The sequence below is a fragment of the Eleutherodactylus coqui genome, chromosome 1 (assembly GCF_035609145.1).
Source record: "Eleutherodactylus coqui strain aEleCoq1 chromosome 1, aEleCoq1.hap1, whole genome shotgun sequence".
Taxonomy (NCBI): Eukaryota; Metazoa; Chordata; class Amphibia; order Anura; family Eleutherodactylidae; genus Eleutherodactylus; species Eleutherodactylus coqui.
The window spans coordinates 233,603,219-233,626,087 of NC_089837.1; the positions used below are offsets into that span (position 1 = coordinate 233,603,219).

The 22,869-nt window shown below is 37.8% G+C and overlaps 1 protein-coding gene across 26 annotated transcripts in view; it reads right to left on the minus strand.

Moving 5' to 3' along the window:
* TRDN (triadin) overlaps nucleotides 1-22,869 on the minus strand; it is a 630,780-nt gene that overhangs the window by 537,291 nt on the left and 70,620 nt on the right. For 24 of the 26 annotated variants that reach the window (XR_010793132.1, XM_066606567.1, XM_066606627.1 and 21 more), the window contains 2 exons: nucleotides 12,381-12,410; nucleotides 5,217-5,243 (listed from right to left, as the gene is read on the minus strand). The exons of 1 other annotated variant lie outside the window; for it this stretch is intronic. Coding sequence is in view for 24 of the 25 variants with exons in the window: in XM_066606567.1 (XP_066462664.1) it covers nucleotides 5,217-5,243; nucleotides 12,381-12,410 (57 nt within the window). In the remaining variant the exon portion in view is untranslated. The remainder of the gene's footprint in view (nucleotides 1-5,216; nucleotides 5,244-12,380; nucleotides 12,411-22,869) is intronic. One more of the 26 variants, XM_066606533.1, reaches the window with a different exon arrangement.

Consider the following 22,869-nt stretch of genomic DNA (forward strand, 5'->3'; position numbering starts at 1 on the left):
CTGTATAATGCTCGATTTAGGCTACAAGTACACAAGTAGTGTATTGTCCTCAACGGCAAATCCACCGTATATACGACTTGATAAGCTACGGATTTAAAATCCACACCATGTGTCAATTTTGCTGTGCATTCACTATGGATTTTTTCCACCCATGGATAAGACTGCTTAAGTTATATCTGCATGGCTGTACTTTAAATGTTGCGGATTTTCCTTGTGGAAATGCTACACCGAAAATCAACAGTATTTATACCTTAGGTGATCATACCCTTACACATTGTAATCTTCGGGTGATGGTCAGGCATTGTGTTTTGACCAATAGTAATAACCAGAAAACAAAATATTTAGATTATTATATGAAAAAAATATTTAGTAGCTTTGCAATGACAGGAATACATTACATGAATATGTTTACTGCAACATTTTGACTTGTTTAAATAAACTTTAAAAAAAATGAAATCATATGGATGCATAAGTAGATGAATAAATTAATCCGGGAACATCCTGCAAAAATCTGTCCATGAATTTCAAATGTTTAAAAAGTACTGAAAGCAAAAAACTAGGTGCAAAAATGTTCCAGGTTGTTCTTAACAGCTAGCACAATTATTAAACAACAGGTGTGTCAACCCATGAGATATTGTAAGGATGCCAGTACAATGCAAAACGCAGGCGGCGAAACACTGATGATCACGTAGCACCCAGACCCTTCGTATTGTTTATAATGGCAAGTTTAGGGGCTGACAGGCAAAGAACAGAGTTCTACCAGCATTTTGTGTTGGAGAAATGCTGTCTGTGCTGGCATCTTAATGACAAAGCCATATGATGTGGCTGGCCACATACAGCCAACCCATTGGCCACTACAGGTGGGAGGGGCTTCGGCCATGTATAGCATCGGACTGTAGGGCCTTAGGCTGGCTTTATACATAGCATATTGGCTATGGACTTTCCACATCAGAAAACCCATAGCAAATATGCCAAAAAACTGCAGTGGGCAAATCAGCACCTAAATGGTAGGGTTGAAATCCCCAGCATAAATAGGCATGCTATAGATTTAGAATTTGCAGCTTTTTTCCAAAACACTGGAGGTTCGTAGCATTCACTTTCTGCTCCATGTGAAGGAGAATACCAATAGCAAAATCCACTATGGAAATTCAGCATTTTCTCTATGCTATGTTTGAAAGCAGCTGAACTGTAAGAGCTCATTCACACTTGCTCATGAAAATGTGGAACCAATACAGAGAGATCCGTTTTTTTAGAATTTATTCATTTTTGTTATTCTGTATTGCATTTTGGGTTGCCTGTTTTTAATGTGCATTTTGCTGTTTAGTTCTGTTAAAGAATTAAAGACCTTTTCACATGCGATGTAATTGTCTGCAGGGCTGATGCAGATTTTGTCAACTAGTGCGGATTTTGTTGAGTCTTTAACTGCAGAATTGTGGAATTTCTTGCTTTAGTTGCAAATTATGTCTCCTATATGTTAAAAATCCACAGGAACAATTCCGCAAGACATCCTGAATTCTGTAACAGAAAGTTTTTCCACAGCGGAATTACATCTAAATGGTGCAGACTTCATGGCCCATAGACATAACATTGTGACACAGAAATCTCCGTGCAGACTAATTCTGTTTCATGTGAAAGGTCCCATAGGCCCCCATCCACCCAATGAGGGCCAAAAAAATGTACGGGTGTAAGCTGATTCACTGCAAATTTTTCAAAGAGGTGAAGAGATGAAATTCGCTGCATATCTGCACCAAAATTCAAAGCCATTTACAATTTGAAGTTGTGTACCAAATATATACTATACTGCAGCGTATGTGTCAATCTGAATACAGAAAGATAGAAATATGCTAAAGTAGGCTACAATTGAATCTTGCAATTTGAAGTAAAGATACGTAGATTATAACAGGTGTGGAATTCACCCTCATAGGGATAACATTGCATTGTAACGCAGAAATGTTCACAAGGACAAATTCTATCTCAAGTAAAAGGAACCTAACAATTCTTTTCAGTAGTGTGAACACAAAAAAATGTTTATAATTATGGGCTTGATTTAGCAAGAAACAGTATTCTTCATGGGACACCCTTTTTAAATATAGTCATACAATGGTAAGCAAGTTCTTTCTGTATTTCTCCCAACTGGTGACCAAAATATTTACAAAATAGTATCTAATAATAAATCTATTCATTAAAACCTTGTAAATTACATGGTTAGGTATTACAGTCATTGTATCAACATGTCAATAGAGTCACTGCTTCTATCTTAGTAATCAGACGTTCTCTTAAACGGCAAAGGACCACTGAATGTAAGCACAATGGAAATAATAGAAATGCATTTAAAAGTCCATTTTTTTTCCATTGAGTGTTTTGATATGTCATCTCTTTATGACAAATGGCTTTAATTTCGGGTAATCACATCATATTATATTGCTAAGTTAATAAAGAGGATCTCATTTTAAAGAAGACTTACATGCCCAGAGTAAAACACGCAATTTATCCTTATCAATGTGACACATTGTTAATAAATCCTAATATTACCAGCTAGTATTCAGAAAAAAATGACAGGATGTAGAGGCTGCTGGGCTAATCTTTGTTGCCGTGGCAACTGAGCAGTTTGTGAAAAGTTTATTACATTATGTAGCGGCCGTATATTTTTTAGAGCATGCATTTTATTATTAGATCCCTCATTATGCTGTTGGCATTCACAAAACGCCTCATTTTCTCATGCCTTTCTCGCTTGACCTCATGTCATAGTATTAGTATATTTGTTAAATTTTATACCGCTGAGCAAGAGAAACATGATAAGGGGTTTATGGTGGAAAAATAACAAGGAATTCATTTAGGCTTGCTTGGCTGATCAAAGCTGTTAATGGCCAAGCAGTAAACCAAATGTTAAAGAGTGATGCCAGGAGGCCACCTAGCCTTCTTTAAAGAAATAGTCTACTGTATTTGCCAAGAACTCTTATCGGTAAACATTATTTTCATCCTGGTCTTCATGAGTCATCAATATTGCCAGACGTATAGTAAAAAAATTGTCATTCACTTGAACATAACATAACTGTGCAGATTTACGGATGTATCAGAGTTTAACATGCCTTTTAATATGCTAGGATGCCTTTCAGTGCTGTAGTTTCTCCACACTTTTAATTGCTTTACGATGGATATCGTTGTGTTAAGATAACAGAACACTAGTTTTTTAATGGGTTAAATAACTAGTCACAGAATGTTATCAAAATCAGGCTAAAATTTGCTGCATCTGTATATACTATGTGGTTGATAGGTTGGTTTCACAGCCTATGGATTGTGACTTTGGTGACAATTTTGGTTCACAGCCAGTATTTGTTACCCAAGTTTAAATATCATACTACAAACAAAAATGATGCTATGAAAAAGAACTCCAGAAAGAGATTATCCACTGTTTTGTCCCCATCCAATCATCCACCATTGTGATTAAGTACTGGGTCCTGGCTGCAGCTCTAATGTCCAGAAAGAGGACTCTGAGTCATCAACCTCAGTTGGGTTAACCCTACGCTCTTAAGCCATAAACCAATCAGAGGAAGAGAAGATGATACAGCCCTGTTTTGCAGGTCTTAGAGTTGGAGACTACACAGTCAAGTTGTGGTGGCTCATGATGGACATCACAGATTGGTTTTGGAGAGGGGGATAAAAAAGAGGAGACCTACTAATCGTGCAGCATCTGAAAATCGTCATCGATCTCCTAACTTTGATGTGAACTATGACATTAGGCTTGATAATGTAGAGCCCCCTTCATTAATCCATTGGACCATACTTTACAGAGGGACTTCGGTTTTTTGACTTTCTGCCCTACAGGCTGTACTCACTGTTTCCCTATGAATTTCACTACTGGGGAACTGCACTCTTGCTGTTGACCTCTACTTCTGCACAGGAAACTCAACAGATATATTGGGAAAAAACGGGATTATTGCTACTGGCGATCTTTCTCCGCATCATATAACCTTATGGTGGATTACAACTGCACTAGAAAAGGACAGATAGGCTGGCTGTTACTATTGTCACTGAGAGACAAAGATTGTGATACTGACGACTTCTACATTGACTGACCTACTAGTGGACTACAATTGTTTTTGAAGAAGGAAGATTAGTATGGCTGCTGCCCCTGCAATTTAGAGACAGGACTCTTGCTATCGCCCTGCTATTAAGTGATATGTATATATATATATATATATATATATATATATACACACACACACAAATGTTTGTATGCATATAGGTATAGTATATGTCACTGATGATTTACAAGTTAAATTTTGAACTGCCAGAAGTTGTCAATTGAAGGGGTTTCTCTGTTGAATAGACTCATGGGTTGATTGTAATTTTACCTAGAAGGAGGGTAGAATACTTGTGGCTCTCATGCCTTAAGACAATAGCCATAAGCATATATTATTGAAAAGATAATCAAACTGTTATTATTTGTCAATAAGATAATTGTTGTTAATACCTCTTGTGTACTAAGGTGATCTACTAACTCTATTCGAAATAAATCATTTCTAATTTAAACATTTTAGCTGCTATAAGATTAGAATATTGAACTCTTCTTTTCTAAAATTGTTACGAAATGTACATAAGGCATAGTATTGTTTAGTGAAAAGGAAGAAAGAAATAATCTTATAAAGCGAGCCTATTTCCACATTAAGTGGTTCATTCATACAGATATCACAATTCCCATGATCTATCAATGGTAGTCTGTAATGAAGCCGTATTAGTTGATAACTAGTATTATTGCTGTCATGCTGAAGACCAGCTTTCTGTACAAATTGACTGACTATGGTAGATTGATGCTACCATTAGATCCTTTCTAATAAAAACCACAAGGCAGTAAATTTACCTGTTAGAAAAAAAATGTAAGTTGCGATACTCCTCATCTCTGCACGTTGTAACTTCTCTGTTTCGTATATTTCACACCTATCAATATGTATTGCCAGTATTTTAGTCGGTGAAAGTGAAATCAAATATGCCCAAGAACACAAACAGTTTGTGTCGTTCTCCGCTGGTCATGTCTACTGTACAAAGTGACCCAAACATATTCAGTGTTGTAGTTTCTAGAAGAAAAGCTGACCATCTTTTGTAAGCTCACAAAACAGGTTTAAGCTCGGTGAAGACGTCTTGTTATTCTATCCAAATGGTAAAAATAGTTGGTTATATAAGTAGGTTAAAAAGATTTAACACAGCAAGTTCATTACCTTTTCTTGTCATTGGTTGTATCCCACCTGAAATGAGTATATCAAAGCATTAATTAGCAAATGATTATCTTTAAATTATACAGATTTAGGGTAGGGTTCCATGCTGCAGTAAACTGCATTCAGTCAAACTGCAGCCACCAGCGGTGGACAACGGCTGAGGATTTTGTTGTGAATACTGCTATCTTACCAGCTATTGGCTGCCACAAATCAGCGGGGTTTGGCTAACATGTGGCTTACGACAGGATGAAACACAAGTCCTTAATGTGGTCAATTTCCAATTGCTAGAGCACTTGATTTAGTAAATAATTCTAGCTACTATCCGCCGGAAGCCATTTTCAGTTCCTAATGCACAGTAATTATATATGGAAGGAGTTTTAAACATTTCTGCTAGCCAATCCGTCACTTTTGTTGTAACAGCGTGTAAACCATGTTCATCTGAACGAGGCCTTAAAATGCTTTCAAATTCCAAAATCAATAGTTTATAGTCATCTCAATTATACTTATTCATTTAGGCTAGGTTAAAGGAGATGAAGATGTAAATATAATTCTAATTAGATGATGAAATATAATTAGGTTTCATTAGGTGTTATGATAGTTAATTACTTTAGGACCAGAGCTTTATCACATTTTTATTTTCTCTTTCTTGTCCCCGCCTTTCAAGAGTCATAACTTTTTAATTTTGAGGGCTTATTTTTTGGCGGGGTGAGTTGTATTTTTTAACTGTTCCATTTAATATATCTTAAAATATACAGAAATACTTAAAAAAAAAAGTGTAGAGAAATGAAAAATAAATGCAATTGCACCATTTTTGGTAGGTTTTGTTTTTACAGCATTCACAGTTTCTGTCATAAGAATGACATAAGCTGTGTTCTATGGGTCAGTTCAGTTACAGCGATACCAAATAAATATAGGTTTTTTAATGTACATCTATTTTTAAAAAGTAAATACATTTTTTTCTTTAAAAAAATTGCTTTCCATTGCCATATTCCGAGATCTGTAACTTTTTTTATTTTTCCATTGATTGGGCTGCGTGAGGGGCCATTTTTTGCAGGGTGCTTCCATCTTTTTGATCACTTTATATTCAAATTTTTTGGAAGCTGGTATTCAATATAATCGCAATTTTGGCATTCGGCCTTTTTTTTTTACTTACTACCTTCACTGTGCGGGATAAATATTGTGATATTTTAATAGCTCAAACTTTTATGTAAATGGTGATACCAGGTACATGTTTTTTTATTGTTTATTTTTAAAACTTTTGGTTGAGTTTCTTTTGAACTTTTAACTTTAAAAAAAAAAATAAAAAAATTAAACTGTTAAAAAAATGTATTAAATTATTTTTACAGGTATTTAGTCCCCACTGAGGACTAGAACGTGCAATTATTTGATCGCTCGTACTACTTAGTGCAATACTTCAATATAGCAGTATATAGTGATTTTTGCCTTTCAAACCCTGCTTTTACTAGGCTCCAGAATGTCAAGCCAGCCCATCGGCAACCTTGATCATGCTGCAGGGGGTGTCGATGGGATAGGGAAAGGGGTCTTCTCCTCCCACTAACTGTTTAGATGTGTGGTCAGCTTTGATCACAGCACCTAAACAATTAACTAACACAATCAGCGCTAACTCTTTTCAAGGCAGCTACCAGCAGCTTCATCTATCAGAAACAGCTGATAGCAGCGGACTTTCAAACCTTCTTCCTACATACCTCAGAACCATAGGATGTTTATAGTTGGTCAGTGGTCCTGAAGTGGTTAAACAGGAGAGGTACAGCTAGGCTGAATCCTTCTATATACTACTTATGGACTTAATTGCTTAACAATGCCAGGGGCATAACAAAGGAGGGTTGGATGGGCCTGTGCCCCAGGTCCTGTGTGCCAGAGATGGTGTCAACAAGCCATTCTACCTTGGCCAGGATATTTAAATACAGGGCTAATGCAAGCTGAATTTTTCACCTGAGTGAAGAAAAGGATAGGTATGACTAAGGTATGTGATCTGAAATAAGGTCATTGCATTTTTATATAAGGATCAGTAGAAGATCCTATCACCATGCATGTTAGGCTATATTCACATGGGCAAGAATTCTGTGCGAGTTCTTTCCTTGTCTGAGACAAGCAGAATTCACATGGAAAAAGAACCCATTCATTTGAATGGGTTCTTTCACACTTGCAGTTTTTTACTGAGACCAATGATCTGAGTTTGAAAAACTCCCTGCATGTCCCATGTTGTGTGAGTGTTGCATGAGAATAGGCTATATAATGTGTGGTGTCCCGGACATCGCAGAGCCCATGGACGAAGTGTAGCTGTGTTGTGCGATGTTAGTTGCACCTGAGAATCATGGACGCACCTTGCATTCAGCAGTGCCAATATCGCCTTAGCACATATTGTGCAGTGAAGATTATACTAAAGCAATTTAAAAATGCATAGGGTATTATGATGTGCAAAATATATTCATTAAGAAAACACTACTGTAACTTCTTTGTATCACCAATCCATCATTTACATATCACCTTCATTAGTATATTGTCACATCTTACATGTTTAACATATAATCTTCATTAGCAGCCATTTATCACTCTGTGGCTAGCTTTCATAATCTCCTCTAAGTAACGAATAGCATTCAGTTTAAGAGATTGTTTGGCAAGTGCCATTGCTGATATTAATTGCGCTATTTGATTGATGATAGAACATGACAGGAAGTGAATATTATGTAGTGTCAGCTGTTTTCTTATTACTGTACTTAAATACTTTACATCTTGCCGTTGAAATAATTCCACCATTCCATTCAACTGTTTCACTTGTTAGTAAAATGGAACCAATTCTATCTAACTATCTATCTATCTATCTATCTATCTATCTATCTATCTCTCTATCTATTTCATATCTATCTATCTATCTCATATATGTCTCATATCTATCCACCTATCTATCTATCTCATATCTGTCTATCTATCTATCTATCTATCTATCTATCTATCTATCCCATATCTATCTCTATATTTCCTATCTATCTATCTAACTATCTATCCATCTATCTATCTCATATCTATCTATCTATCTATCTATCTATCTCATATCTATCTATCTATTTATCCATCTATCAATCTATCCCATATTTATTTATATATCTATCTGTATGCCATATCTCATATTACCCATCTATATCTATCTATTTATCTATCTATCATATCTATCTATCTATCTGTCTGTCTCATAGCTATCAATCTATATTTCTATCTCATATCTATCTATTTATCTCATATCTATGTATCTATCTCCTAACTATCCATCCATCTCATATCTATCTGTCTAGCTCATATCTATTTATCCAACTATCTTTCTTTCTATCTATCTATCTATCTATCTCATATATATCTTATATCTATCTATCTATCTATCTATCTATCTATCTATCTATTTATCTATCTATCTCATATCTATCTATCTATCTATTTATCTCATATCTATGTATCTATTTATCTATCTATCAATCTATCCCATATTTATTTATATATCTATCTATATGCCGTATCTCATATTACCCATCTATATCTATCTATTTATCTATCTATCTCATATCTATCTATCTATCTATCTCATATCTATCTATCTATCTATCTATCTCCTATCTATCTATCTATCTATCTATCTATCTCATATCTATCTATATATCTGTCTATCTATCTGTCTCATAGCTATCAATCTACATTTCTATCTCATATCTATCTACTTATCTCATATCTATGTATCTATCTATCTCCTAACTATCCATCTATCTCATATCTATCTGTCTAGCTCATATCTATTTATCCAACTATCTATCTATCTATCTATCTAGCTCATATCTATCTCCTATCTATCTATCTATCTATCTATCTATCTATCTATCTATCTATCTATCTATCTATCTATCTATCTCACCTATCTATCTATCTATCTATCTATCTATCTATCTATCTATCTATCTCATATCTATCTCCTATCTATCTATCCATCTATCTCATATCTGTCTATCTCATTTCTATTTAGCTATCTATCTATATATCTTACATCTATCTCATATCTGTCTCTCTACCTATCTATACCTATATCATATCTATTTATTTATCTCATATCTATGTATCTATTTATTTATCTATCTCATATCTATCGATCATATCTATCTGTCTGTCTATTTATCATTGCATGCATCATCAGATAGTATATGTACATAAGTATCCTCCCCTATAAGTAATGCTTCTAGAGAAGAATAACCATGGATATATGATACCCAATAGAGCTTGTACTGACATACGGCGCAACAAACAGGGCTCTGCTGTGTGCAAAAGGCCTAATTGATGAAATAATTAAATTATCTGCATTTTTGCTATATTTTCAAGCAGAAGTGGAGCAGAAACTGAATGTTGCATTGCTTTGCTGAAGACCCTAAATGGGCTACAGGTTGTTTGTAGCCTGTGCTACAAATGCAGTTATAGATGGCTGTAAATGACAATCATAAACCACAGTACATGCAAGGCTTTTGATTACTCCACCGCTGCCCTTTTGTACCTTGATAGTTCCTAATTGTAGCAACAGCGATTGTGCTTCTGGGAATATAGAGTATTAGGAGGCTGGAGATAATACAACTAAAATATTACAACATTAAATATTAGCCTGTGTACCTCCAAGATGGAAGTACACTTCAAACATTTTAACCAAATATTCAAGGTGGATCTTGCAGAACTCATTCATTGAAGGTTAAAAAATACTAAAAAGTTCCTAATTCTTGCTTTATAAATTTTTCACATAGAAATTAGAGCCTTATATTCGTTAAAGTGGTCCTCCATGCCTGGACAAACAAAGATGGCTGCACTGATTCTCTGACTACTTGATGCACGCTGCAATTTAGTAATCATTAGTAGTCTAAGACCGGACTCACACAGGTGGGCTTGTATTGTGGATTCCGCGATTGCTGTCCACGCAGACGATCTGTGGTAAAATGTGAGCACTGAAAGGCATGCATTATCACTTTTTCGTTAACACTCGTGAATACGAATTATGTATTCCGTGAGTGGGAAAAAAAATCGCAGCTTGCTCTATTTTGCTACGGAATCCGCATGGACGGTCTGCATTGAAGTCAATGGAGGCCATCCGACCCACCAACCATACACAATTAACAATGTGTATGGGTTGCAGGCACTTGCGTCTACACAAAACCGCAGCGTGGGCAATACAAATAAACAAAAAAGAAAGCACTATATTGTGCATGACCACCTGCAAGCCTCATCGGCTGGACTCACAGCCCGAACCTGCTGTAAGTCTCAAGCATGCAGAATCCGATCCACCCATATGAGTCCGACCTAAGACACTACATGCTGCACTGACTGGCCAGTACTGCTTATGTGAACAGCACTGGTTAATCAAAGCACAGTGCACATCAGGTAGTTGGAGAAGCTGGTGCGGACATCATTGTTTCTCAAGGCCAGAAGGGTTGCTTTAACTAAATTAGGATTTAGTTTGTTGACAGCCAGGAGGGGCAATTTAAGTGCCTCCTGACTAACATTTGATGTATACCATATGCAGCAAGGGTTAGATGTGTAACATATAACACAGGTGATGCCCATCTACAGCTGCTTTATCTAAACTAGCATAGATCCCAGCCATGTAACCCCTTTAGATGCTATAATCAGGATCAAGGGGTTAGACAGGTGTCAAACATTTGGCATAACAGCCAGAAACCTAGTGAAGGCATCCAAACCTGCCATCACAATCCTTCTACTTCAAGGACAGCTGAGGTATATTACACCTCAATTCCACATCAAAATCTGCAGGTAGCCTGTGGATTGTGGTGCAGAATTTACAGTGGCTTGTGGTGCGTTGTGCAGCCTCTTTTCTACCGTGTGAAAGGTCACTTAAATGAACCTCATAACACACTGAAAAAGTTTAAAAATATGTTAATTGGGTGAAATAGAAAAATGCAATTGAATTTTTCGGTGATTGCTTCTACATTCTTCAAGGTGCAGCAAAAATGACATGCCATCTTCCAACTGCCATAACTTTTTTATTTTCCTTTTGAAGGGTTGTTTGAAGGCTTGTTTTTGTGAGACTACTTGTAGTTTCTATTTGTACCATTATGGGGTACATACAATTTTTTGATTGCATTCTATAAAAATTGTTCTTGCAGACCAGGTGACCAAAAAATTATAGTGTTCCCCGTGCAAGATAAATAATGTGTTATTTTAATAGATCAGACTTTTACATAGTGATACTAAATATATATTTATTTTCTTGTTTTGATTTTTCTATGTTAGAAAATGGGGAAAGGGATGTTTTTAAACTTATACTTTGTTATAACTTCACAATGTTTGTACTAATTATAATTTACTACTATATTTTACTTTTAATACTATTTGTATTTTACTGATTCTTACAATCCCCAAATGGGACTTGAACTAGTGATTGTTTGATCGCTTATACAATATTCTGCAGTACTTCAGTCACTGCTTAATAAGCCAAGATACATGGCAGCCATGAGAGCTAAATAGTCTCAATAGTCTCTGAACAGTTGTGATCTAAGTTGTCTCTGATCTACAATTGCGGCTGGGTGTTGGCTATCTAAGACAGCCCACCGATTTTGAAGCAGGCTCATCTCCTGAGCCTCTAAATCCACACATCCAACATACATGTACATCAGATGTCACCAATGTATTAAAAGTAGTAAAACATAACAAAAACTACAGAAAGTTTGCATAGCCATATTTGTATTGTCCCACAGAATAAAGTTAACATGTCATTTTTACTGCACGTATATGCCATAAATGCATTTGGCTAGAATTGACTGTAAATATCCTTCAAGCAATATTATAGATAATAATATGGGCAATAGTCATGATCTGTAGTGAGGATTGACCGTGGCAGAATAATTAAAAGGCGTGCTTCCGACAACAGCAAGTATGTTGTGAGCCTCCTATAAAGCTAGTCTGTGACAGTTATCCTACAGTGTAAAGCGCATTTCTACCTCAATGCATTCACATAGGTATGCACAATCATAGGGGTTTCCTACTCTGCATCTAAGGTTGGCTACTTCACTAGCTTAACCTTAATTCTACTTTACAGATTTTAATCATAATCGATTGTACTAAATACTGCGGATTTTCCTCTTAAGAACAAAAATAAACAAAATAACCAACCTATTTTTATCACTGGCGGTTCTGCAAGTCCTATATTAAAATAAAAGAAGATTTATAAGATGCCTTGCTGGTTGCTAGCACATTTTACAGGAGTCTTTGGATATATTTAGATGTCTGTAGTATATACACTCTTTGTAAATGAAAATCATGCATCTAGAAGGAGTTGTTGTTTCGCTGCAAAACCCAGCATGCAGTTACATCTCACGCAAATATGTAAATGATCAGAGTGGTAGCATGATTAGCTGAATGGTCTTGCCACCTGAGGCCCTAAAAATGGTTCCATCATTGACCTACAAAAACCTCTCAGGGGATACTTGTGTGCAGCAAACCTCTTTTTCCACTTGTGTAGAGTTTGTTGACCACTTGACATTCCACTATGAAGAAATTGAAGAGAGTTCGTCCCCAGTTAACAGAGTTTGAGAGGGGCGCATTATTGGAATGTGAGAAGCTGGATGGTCATATCAACAATTTCCCCGCCACCAGGACTGTTCTTACCAGACTGTTAGGAGGTGTTCAGACCAGTGAATGGATGAGGGCACACACACAAGGTGAGCGGTTTCAAGACACCATCGACAGACCACCAGTAGGGAGGATTGTCTGATCATTCGACAAACACAAGCAGCTCCAAATGTTTCGCTGTCTGCCATCCCAAGACAGATGGAATGATTGCTATAGGTCCCTGTGTCTGTCAGAACCATTTCCAGGCAGTTGGCTGAAGGACATTTGATCTCACAGCACCCACTACATGTTCTGCCTTTTTTATGTATGAGACATCTGAAATGCCAACTTTGACAGCTTGAGAGTTTGCACAATCTAAAGGCTCAGTTGAAGCAACTTTGGACCGATATGCCACAGGATACCATATGGAACCTGTATGCCTCCATGCCCACTTGTATCACATCTTGTATCCAAGCTAGAGGCGGTACAACAGGGTACTAGAGCCTCCATGCCCATCCATATCACATCTTGTATCCAAGCTAGAGGCGGTACAACAGGGTACAAGAGCCTCTATGCCCATCCATATCACATCTTGTATCCAAGCTAGAGGTGGTACAATAGGGTACTAGAGCCTCTATGCCCTCCCATATGACATCTTGCATCCAAGGTAGAGGCGGTACAACAGGGTATTAGAGCTTCAGTGCCCACCCGTATCACATCTTGTATTCAAGCTAGAGGCAGCCCAACAGTGTATTACAGCCTCCATGCCTGCCCGTATCACATCTTGCACCCAAGCTACAGGCTTTACAACAGGGCACTAGAGCCTCCCTTCAAGTGTTCAGTTTTCCACAATAAATTAGCCTTTTGCTCTGATATTGTAATCACTTACTTATATCAATGTTACAATCACACATAGAAAGTTTAATTTGATTCTTGCAACTCCTTCTAGATGCTTGATTTTTTTGACAATGCATAACATGCTACAAATATATCTCATAAATGATAGCATAACAGTCACTTGATACCCAAACTGTTAACATTTAGCATGCATTACACAAAACATTATTAATGATCACAAAACCACAACACACGATTGCAAACCTTATGGAAACATCCAGGCATGCTTGCATGCAAAAATTTGACCAAGAACTATGAAACAGTGTATGATGTTATTCAGAAGGTTCTGCTATGAGCTTAATCTCCTAAAAAACATGTTCCCACAGCCCTCATTCCTCATCAGCCTGATGATTTGTAGTGGTTTAGTTTTTTCAAGTTTTTTAGGTCAAGTGGATTAACATTTTGTTTCTTTTTTTAAACTTGTTTTATTGAGCTCTCAGCAGAAATCATTAATTCAAATAGTGTGAAACATTAAAGTCGCACGTGTGGTTCATACAGAGTACAAATGATAAATAGTTAAACACTACTGTTGCATAAGGTTGCCATAATGGCTTCACATACAGCATCAAAGTTAGTAAATATACAATAAGGTTTTTATATTACGTAATGTCTTAGAGGGAGTTGTCTATGTCACTAGCCCTGCAAGTCTGGAACATAGACAAGATCTCAAGGATTCTGAGGAGGATAGAGTTAGTGGAGATACACACCAAAGTATTCCACACTTTGGAGAATTTTTGGGGATTTCCTTAGTTTTTTTATACATTTTTTTCTATTAGAATTGTTGCATTCTCCATTGATTAATTGAAGGGTGTTTATCTCTTATCCCCCAAAGGGCAATTGCCTTTCATGCAAGGAAAGTGAGCTCTTAGAAGAAGCAGCCACCGTAAACTTAATAAGGAGAGAACTTAGGTGCTCCAGCAGATGAGCACCATCATTAATCACACAGACCCGCGGTCAGAATTTGGTCATCCATTGGTGAGTGCCGTCTACTCTTCTTTTGTTTTAAATATGAACTTTAGGTGTTTTAATTAGCTTAATAAAAGTTACGTTGTAATAGGAAGCCATGACCATGGGGTTTATTTTGCCCTATGGAGTTTTGGTACACTGTGGATCAACACAATTACACCATTGAACTGTTGGTTATGCAAAAGCAGAAGATCGGGGTTTTCACTGTATGCCACCGACAGCAGCCATTTAGTACACAGAAAAATATTTGCATGCTTACTAATATTTCGATTTGTATGTTTACAGCTGCCTGATTGTAAAATTCTGTGGAATATGTTGGCCTTGACTTAATTAAATGAGATTATTCCCATTACTATTCTACAGTTCTAAACTAGCGTTACATTAAAAAAACATCAGCGCCCTGTAGTAAGGCACCCATGCATAATGCATAAACGCCTAGTTTCTCCTATTCCGAAGAAATGCTGGTGACTTTACTGGAGCAATTTGCAATGTTAATCATCAAGGAGATGAAGCCTGCCTATCTCCTTGATTATTGACACAGCAGATTAGTCCAGTAAAGCCACCGGTATTTCTTCCGTATACTTACCTACTGCCACCTGTGAACATTTTGGATGAGGAGAATCAGGACATTCAGAATCAGGCATCTTTTACTGCTGATCTGACGTTGAGTTGCACTCAACCCCTAATGGTAAGTGCAACAGCTTATTACAGCCTATTAATATAATGGCCAGCCCTACACATGAGTCACCTGTTATTCTTATTTTGCATAGGAAAGCATCTACAATCCCCCTTTCCATTATATCCAGAGGAACAGGATCGGTACATATAAAGCCACCAAAATTGCTGAAACCTTCCAGAGTTTTAACTTGAAGCTCCTGGTCCTTTATGAAAAATTGCTACCAGGGGTTCCCAACTATTTATTATCCTGATTTCCTCCTAAGCAGTAGAGAAGCTCTTGGCTCCTCAACACACCAAGACTCAATTAATATTAATAATTTCTCCATCTGGAAGCACAAAATAATGTCTTTGGGTTGCCTTAGCCAGTTTGTAACACTCGCTGAGCATTGAACTAAAATCAGCATTAAGTTCATTTTAACTCCCAGGCTTTACTATCTGAATTATGCAATTTTAATTGATAATTTGAGCAAAACTATCAGAAAATCTGTGCAGCTAGTCCTTTGGAGAAGAATGTTTATTTAGGATTATTTATAATCAGGCGCTAGATCTCATATGCATTTTAGCAGCTGAGTAACCAACACAATCAGTCATACAGTCTAAACAATGATCAGCGTACAAACATTTGACAAAAATAGTTTCCTTTTAATTAGAGATATGCTAATATTGGTAAGCTGAAGCATACAGCGCAGGCACTTTATAATGGCTGCTGCAGGCCACAGAAATCCTCTTATGATGATTATACATACAGTTAGAACTTTGCTGTGCTTTTCAAGTTTTTAACTCCTTAAGAACCTAAGATTTTTCGTTTTCTTTCAATTTAGATTTTTTCATCCTGGCTTTTCACGAGTCATAAGTTTTTTTTATCCTTCTGTCATTACAGCCATAAGAGGGCTTGTTTTTTTGTATTTTTCATTGTTACTATTCATTTTACAGATGAAGCAAATGATTTTTATTGCACGGCGTAGAAGATTATCTTATTTTAACCCATTAAAAAAACATGGTTCTCTTATCTTGATGCAAAAAAACTTATTGCAAAGTGTAAATAAACTACTGTGATAGCAAAGCACACCATATCACATGACATTAAAGGGCTCTTTTACACGGTTGTATGCATTTTTGTGCATGCCTCACTACAACACATTTGCACTGTGAATGAGGCTTTTTGGCGAGTGTAATACATTTTACTATACTTTTTGTATTCGCTTTTTGCACACTGCCAACGAACACACCCCAATTTAAATGCCATTTTATCCTGATGAGTTCCAAATGTTTCATTTTTTGCACAGTGTACTGCTCATCCCGTTGTGCATTGCATGCATATTTCTGCGCAGACCTTTGGTGCTCAAATGCGTGGAAAGATACAGCATATTCTATTTTTTTGCATGCTTGCAAAATGCACGCACAAGATGAGGAGATGAGAATGAGCCTTTTGAAATTCATGGGTTCTACTCTCTGCATTTTGTATGCATGAATTGTAACCCCCCCAAAATGAGCACAAATAGGCCTTCAGGGCTCCTTTTGTGAAACGCACGCATTCAAAGTAATATAACTTTCTTTATCTTTCTCTGCCTTTGCGCACCAAAGATCTCCATAGAAGGCTATGAGAGGCTGTGTAAATGTACATCAGCATTAACTATAACATCTAAGGGCTTATTTACACGAGTGTATATCGGCCGGCATTTTCACAGATCTGAGCAGTTCCCCCCTTCCCTTCCCCTCACTGGGTCTCTGCCTCTCCCCTCCGAGCGGTTTGCAATGGGAGTGGGTGGGATGGGGTGGAGCTAAGCTCTCGCCCCTTGTCCGCAGCCAGCAATGTGAGTGGACAGGACAGAGCGGGGCTTAGCTCTGCCCCATCCCGCCCCCTCCCATTGCAAACGCAGGAGTGGAGGAGAGAGGCAGAGAGACGGTGAGGGGGGTGGACTACCCGGATGGAAGCGTATATCGGCCATCCATGAAAACGCTGCCCGATATACGCTTGTGTGAATAAGCCCTTAGGGTGTAGTCAGACAAGCTTTTTTTTGCTCGCGTTTATGTGCACAAAAAAGTGCATCTATTAGAACCACTGGTTTTCTGTGCAATGTTCAACTTTTTTTGCAGGCACAACATCTTTGCACCTGTAAAACATAGGATATGCCTGCATCCGAATTTAATGAATGGCTGAGTGCTGCCTCTGATTGGCTGAGCTCTTTGACCAAGCACAGGCAGCACTCAGCTGTTATTCAAAGAATGGCTGAGCACTACATGTGATTGTCTGAGCGCTCAGGCAATCAGACCCAGCACTTTCAGGAGGCAGGGATTTTTAAATCCCTGGCCAGAAGAAAGTGCTTCAGAACAGTTCCAAGGAGCTAGCGACAAGACACACCAGAGCCCCGACAGTGACGGAGAGGTGATTTATATATATATTTTTTACACCAGCTAGGGATGATTTTCAGGGAAAGGCTTATATTTCAAAGCCCTTCCCTGAAAATCATTGCAGGCTTTGCCTGCATTCCATTGCTGTCAATGGGGCAGCAGCGCTGGCCCTATTGAAAGCAATGGGCGCAGAGCTGTGGTCACGCACATTTTCAACATTCGTGGAGCGCTTTTTTTTGCGCACATAGGCGCACAAAAAAATTGCTCTTCTGACTTAGCCATAGCAGTTAAACCACTACAATTGGTGCTACTTATTATCGCCATTGTAAATGTATGGAGTAGTTGATAGCCACTCTGTATGGATTGGGCTCTGCTACCATGTCCCCAACAACCCCTTTTCAACCTATGATAACCGTTTTGTCATAGGCCACGAAGGCATCAAAGTAATTTATAAGAATTGCATATTAAACTACAAAATATTTATATCTAATATGCATTGTTGAAAAATGGATGTAAGACTATCAGCATGTAAGAATAAAAAAGCTGGAGAACAATATACATTCTTTGTGATTGCTTAGACTTAGAGAATGACTGCTCACGCTTGATGACTGCATCACAGTGTCTTTCTACAGAATATGCACACAGATCAATGTAAGTATTGCATCCATATAATCTCAGCATAACAATACCTTACATCAACACTCAAATAACCTTTTTTTAGAGGTTCCAGAGTGTTTGAGAACTAGACATTCTCTGAAATATTAGCCTTTTTTAAAATAAAGGCCACAGCTTCAGATGCTGCAGTGCTGGGCTTGTCATTTTGTACAACTGATAACATGACAATGGGTTATCCCTGGTTTTCCATAGAATAACGTAAATCTACTACATTGCCTTTAAAAGAGCAGGTCAGCTTTCCTGATATGTCTCTTTTAAGAAGTAATTCTATTCCTTATAACTTTTGGAGTAACTTTCTCATAACTCTGTGTTGTGCTCTTCCTCTGTAATTCTTTTTATAAATGTATGAATAAGTTGACATTGGGCTGTGTATGGACAAGGCCTCCTCCAACTGGTAACGCCCAGTTGTCAATTTATTCATACATTTCTAGGAGAAATGATAGAAGACACAGAGTTCTAAAAAAAGATTATCTAAAATTGTTTTGAGCAATACAAGTATTTACTAAAAGATTGAATGTATCAAGAGAGAAAGCATTATATGAATGAGTGAACAATATCAGAGCTGGGCAGCCTGTTTATACAGGCAGATACATCGCTGGCCCAATTCAAATAATAAATTGTTCAGTCATTCACATTCGCTGTATGGGCTCAGTCATATGGGCAATTTTTAATTATGCATAGGTGCAATTAAAAAAATCGCACATCGTGTGTAGAAAAATCGTGTGACCGGGGCCATTGACAGTCATATGTTCTATCTTTTGCAAGTGCGAATTTTAAGCTCATGTAAAAATCACACATGTGACTGCTTCCGTTGCAAAGCACTGGTTCTATGTAGGTGGGATTTAAAATCGCGCCTATACATGCACTTAAAAATCCCGTGACTGAGCCCTATAAGTGAATGAGAACGACCAAATGACCTGCATTTAAACCAAATGATTAGTGAACGAGACAATGATGATTTTTATGCCTGCATAACATAAACAATAAGTGACAATTCGTTGTCCATCATTCATTCATTTACACTGAATGAATATTGTTCATTTTGCTTGCTTGAATGATTTTTTGAACAATAATCATTCCGTGTAAAAGGGCCTTTATTAGGGTTGCACAAAACAAACAACTCAATGACAAACTGAGTGTTACATCTCCAACTGCATTTAATTCATATAAAAGAATAACTTCACAATCTCCACCATTGCATGACTAAATCTACATGAGCAGCAATTCCATAATACACATTACTAGAAACAGCAGTGTTCTAATGATAATGCTGTGGAGTCCCAAGAAATACCTAATAAGCATTGTTTAACCATTAGGATTAAAAAAGAAGCATGTTGAGCTATTTTCTACATTTAACCCCTTGAGTGGCAGGTTTCCTACCACCCTGTCGTGCCCACCAGGGCAGGTTTTTTAAAATGGTCTAATCATTGAATTTCAACTAGTTTTGCAGTTGCGTCTCAAGAGCCATAACTTTTTCATTTTTCCATTGACATGGCCATATAAGGGCTTGTTTTTTGCGGGACAAGTTGTGATTTTTTAAACAGGGGGGAGGAAAAAAAGAAATGGGGAAAAAAGAAAAAAAGGGGACATGTCATTAAGGGGTTAAATAATGTATTAACTTCCTTCTCTGGGTCATTACGACGCATGAACACCACATGTGTGATTGTATTTTTGATTTTTTACAAAGTAAAGGGAGACAAGTGTTTTTTTAATTTTTTTAAATAATTTTTTTACTTTTTTTTTTTTTAATTTTTTTTTAATTTTTTTTTTTTTTTGTCCCTTTAGGGGACTTCCACAGGGACCCATTAGGACCCCTGATCACATTCCGGGGGTCCGATGGTGACAGCCCTTTACATGCTGCAGTGACAGCCATTTACATGCTGCAGTCACATAGACTGCAGCATGTAAAGGGTTAACACAGCAGAGATCGGAGGTTTTCTCTGATCTCTGCTGTAAGAGCTAGTACCTAGCTGTCCTCTGACAGCTAACAACCAGCTCTCCCTGCCACAGAGACCATCGGCTTGCTTCTGACAAGCCCATGGTCTCTATGGCAACCTGTAAACAAAGCAGGAGGTTGCCGACATGTCGGCAATATCTTCTGCTGTTTTTTCAAAGCCCTTGCTTTGTTCTCTCTGGGTCTGTGCAGGCAGAGCACACTGTCACAGCTTGTGGCATTGTGCTCTGCAGCTCCCATAGTGATACATAGCCCGGAAATCTTCCGGGCTATGTTGCTATGAGCAGTGGAGCTCCTCCCGGAAAATTTCCGGGCGTGCCACTCAAGGGGTTAAATCAACCCTCCAGCTAATAGTAAAAAATTGGACGATAAACACAAAATGTATAGTTAACATACCTGTTGCCCTCCTTTTTAACCCTTAATGTCATAGGGTGTAAGTTTACATCCTGGGCAGCTAGTCAATAGTGCAACAGGACCTAAACTTATGTCCCATGTTTAAAGTGTTGCTGCCAGTGCCAATCACGGCAACACAGTAGTGAAGGCTGCTTATATAGTTAGCGTCAATCACTACTTGCCACTGAGGGGCCAATCACAGACATCCTGCCCTAGTGATTGGTCAGTTAGCACAGACTGACCAATCACAGTGCAGCAGCCCAGATTCACTCTGTTTACAGTGTGATCTCTCTCCCAACCAACACAGAGCGTTATTGTTGGTTAGGATAGAAAGATCTGAGCTAATCTTTTCAAAAAAACTGAAAAATCTTAGTGATTGTAGTTTAGGTCGGGTAGACATCCAGTCAGCGTAGTGTTAGTGTAAGTAGCGTAGTGTGATCAGTGCATTAGTGGAGTTAGTAAAATGTGATCAGTCAGTGTAGTGTTAGCATAGTGTGATCTGTCAGTATATTAGTGTAGTTAGTAAAATGTCATCAGTGTGTCAGACACTGTAGAGTTAGCTTAATCAGTTTAGTCAGTGTCTAATCCTATCAGTATAGTGTGTAGTTAGTCAGTGTAGTGTCAGCATATCCATCAGTGTAAAAAAACTGTCTCCCCATACAGTAGTCACCCATCCCCTGGTTAGTAAGTGTAATGTTTTGTATTATCAGCGGATATGTCAGTATAATAAAAACACACACAAAAAAATTTCCTGCTGTGTAGCTGTCCCCTCCCATGGTCACCCCATCCAAGTGATCCCCCAATGTGCCGTGGTCATCCACCCGTTAAATTTTTTTTTGTGTGTTTTTTTTGCGTGCATAATAAATCTCTATAACTATACTATGGCCCGCAAGAGATTTACTGTGAAGTGAGGATGACCCAACGTTTCTGGTGTTATCCTCTGCGTCATGTAGTGACTTAGAACCCTCTGGAACCACATGAAGGCAATCAAGGACTACCACTGCAGAGAACCCTGATTCATCTTATGTTCAATGGATTACCCTTGAAAATACTACACCTCAGATATCTGATTTGGTGGGAACTCAGGGATACAATTTAATACAGCCAGGCTCAGAGAAGTGAACTTTTTTTTTTTAGCTTTTTTTTTGGATAACTTTATTGCTCTCATGGCTACCCAAAACAATTTATATGCCCCAAATTTCATCGGAGAAAACTACAACTCCAGTTTTGCAAAACCCCACAGGTCAACCCCTGTGGATGCATCATAAATTACAAAATTTGTGGGCATTATATTATGTATGGGGCTAGTAAAGAAGCCAAGCAATGACCCCAATTATGAGTGCTTATTTTAAAACAAGACAGTGATAAAGCATTTTAATACTAAGTTTGCCCAGGCGTACACCCCCGAGAAAAACATTTTTACAGATGAACCCTGGGTACATTTCAAAGGGAGGCTGAAATTCCACTAGTACCTGCCCAGTAAGTGGGCACGGTATCATAGTATTATAGTATGTTAGGTTGAAAAAAGACATATTTCCATCCAGTTCAGCCTATTACCCCCCCAATGTTGGTGTGAAAATGTATAAGCTGTGTGAGAGTACATCAGGGTACACACATAAGTTTATTTACCACAATTGATAACTACAAAGCCCTCTCTATTGGAAATTATAGGGGAAATTGTATGGGAACTTGTGCACCCACTAGTGGACCAGGGTTACATCCATTTTTATACCAATGTTCCCTTATTCCAGAATCTCCCTTTCAGAAAGATGGCACCATGTGGCACTGTTAGAAAAAGAAAACTGAAAAACATCCTTAAGTTGCTGATTGGCAAAATTCTCAGAAGGGGTGAGATAAGGGACAATGTAGCGACAAAATATTGTGTGTCAAGTATAAGGACAAGAGTAAAGTCCTTTTAGGGAAAAAAATACATGGCCATAGCAGTACACCCTACCCAGCACAAGGTACCAGTTCAGAGACCCCCAAACTAGACTGCTTCCTTGACTACAATAAGTACATGGGAGGGGTCGACTTGTCAGGTCAAGTACTCAAGCTTTACAATGCCATGCAGAAAACAAGGTTGTGGTATAGAAAAATGGCCAGGCACATCATAAAGAAGGCACTGTATAATTCCTA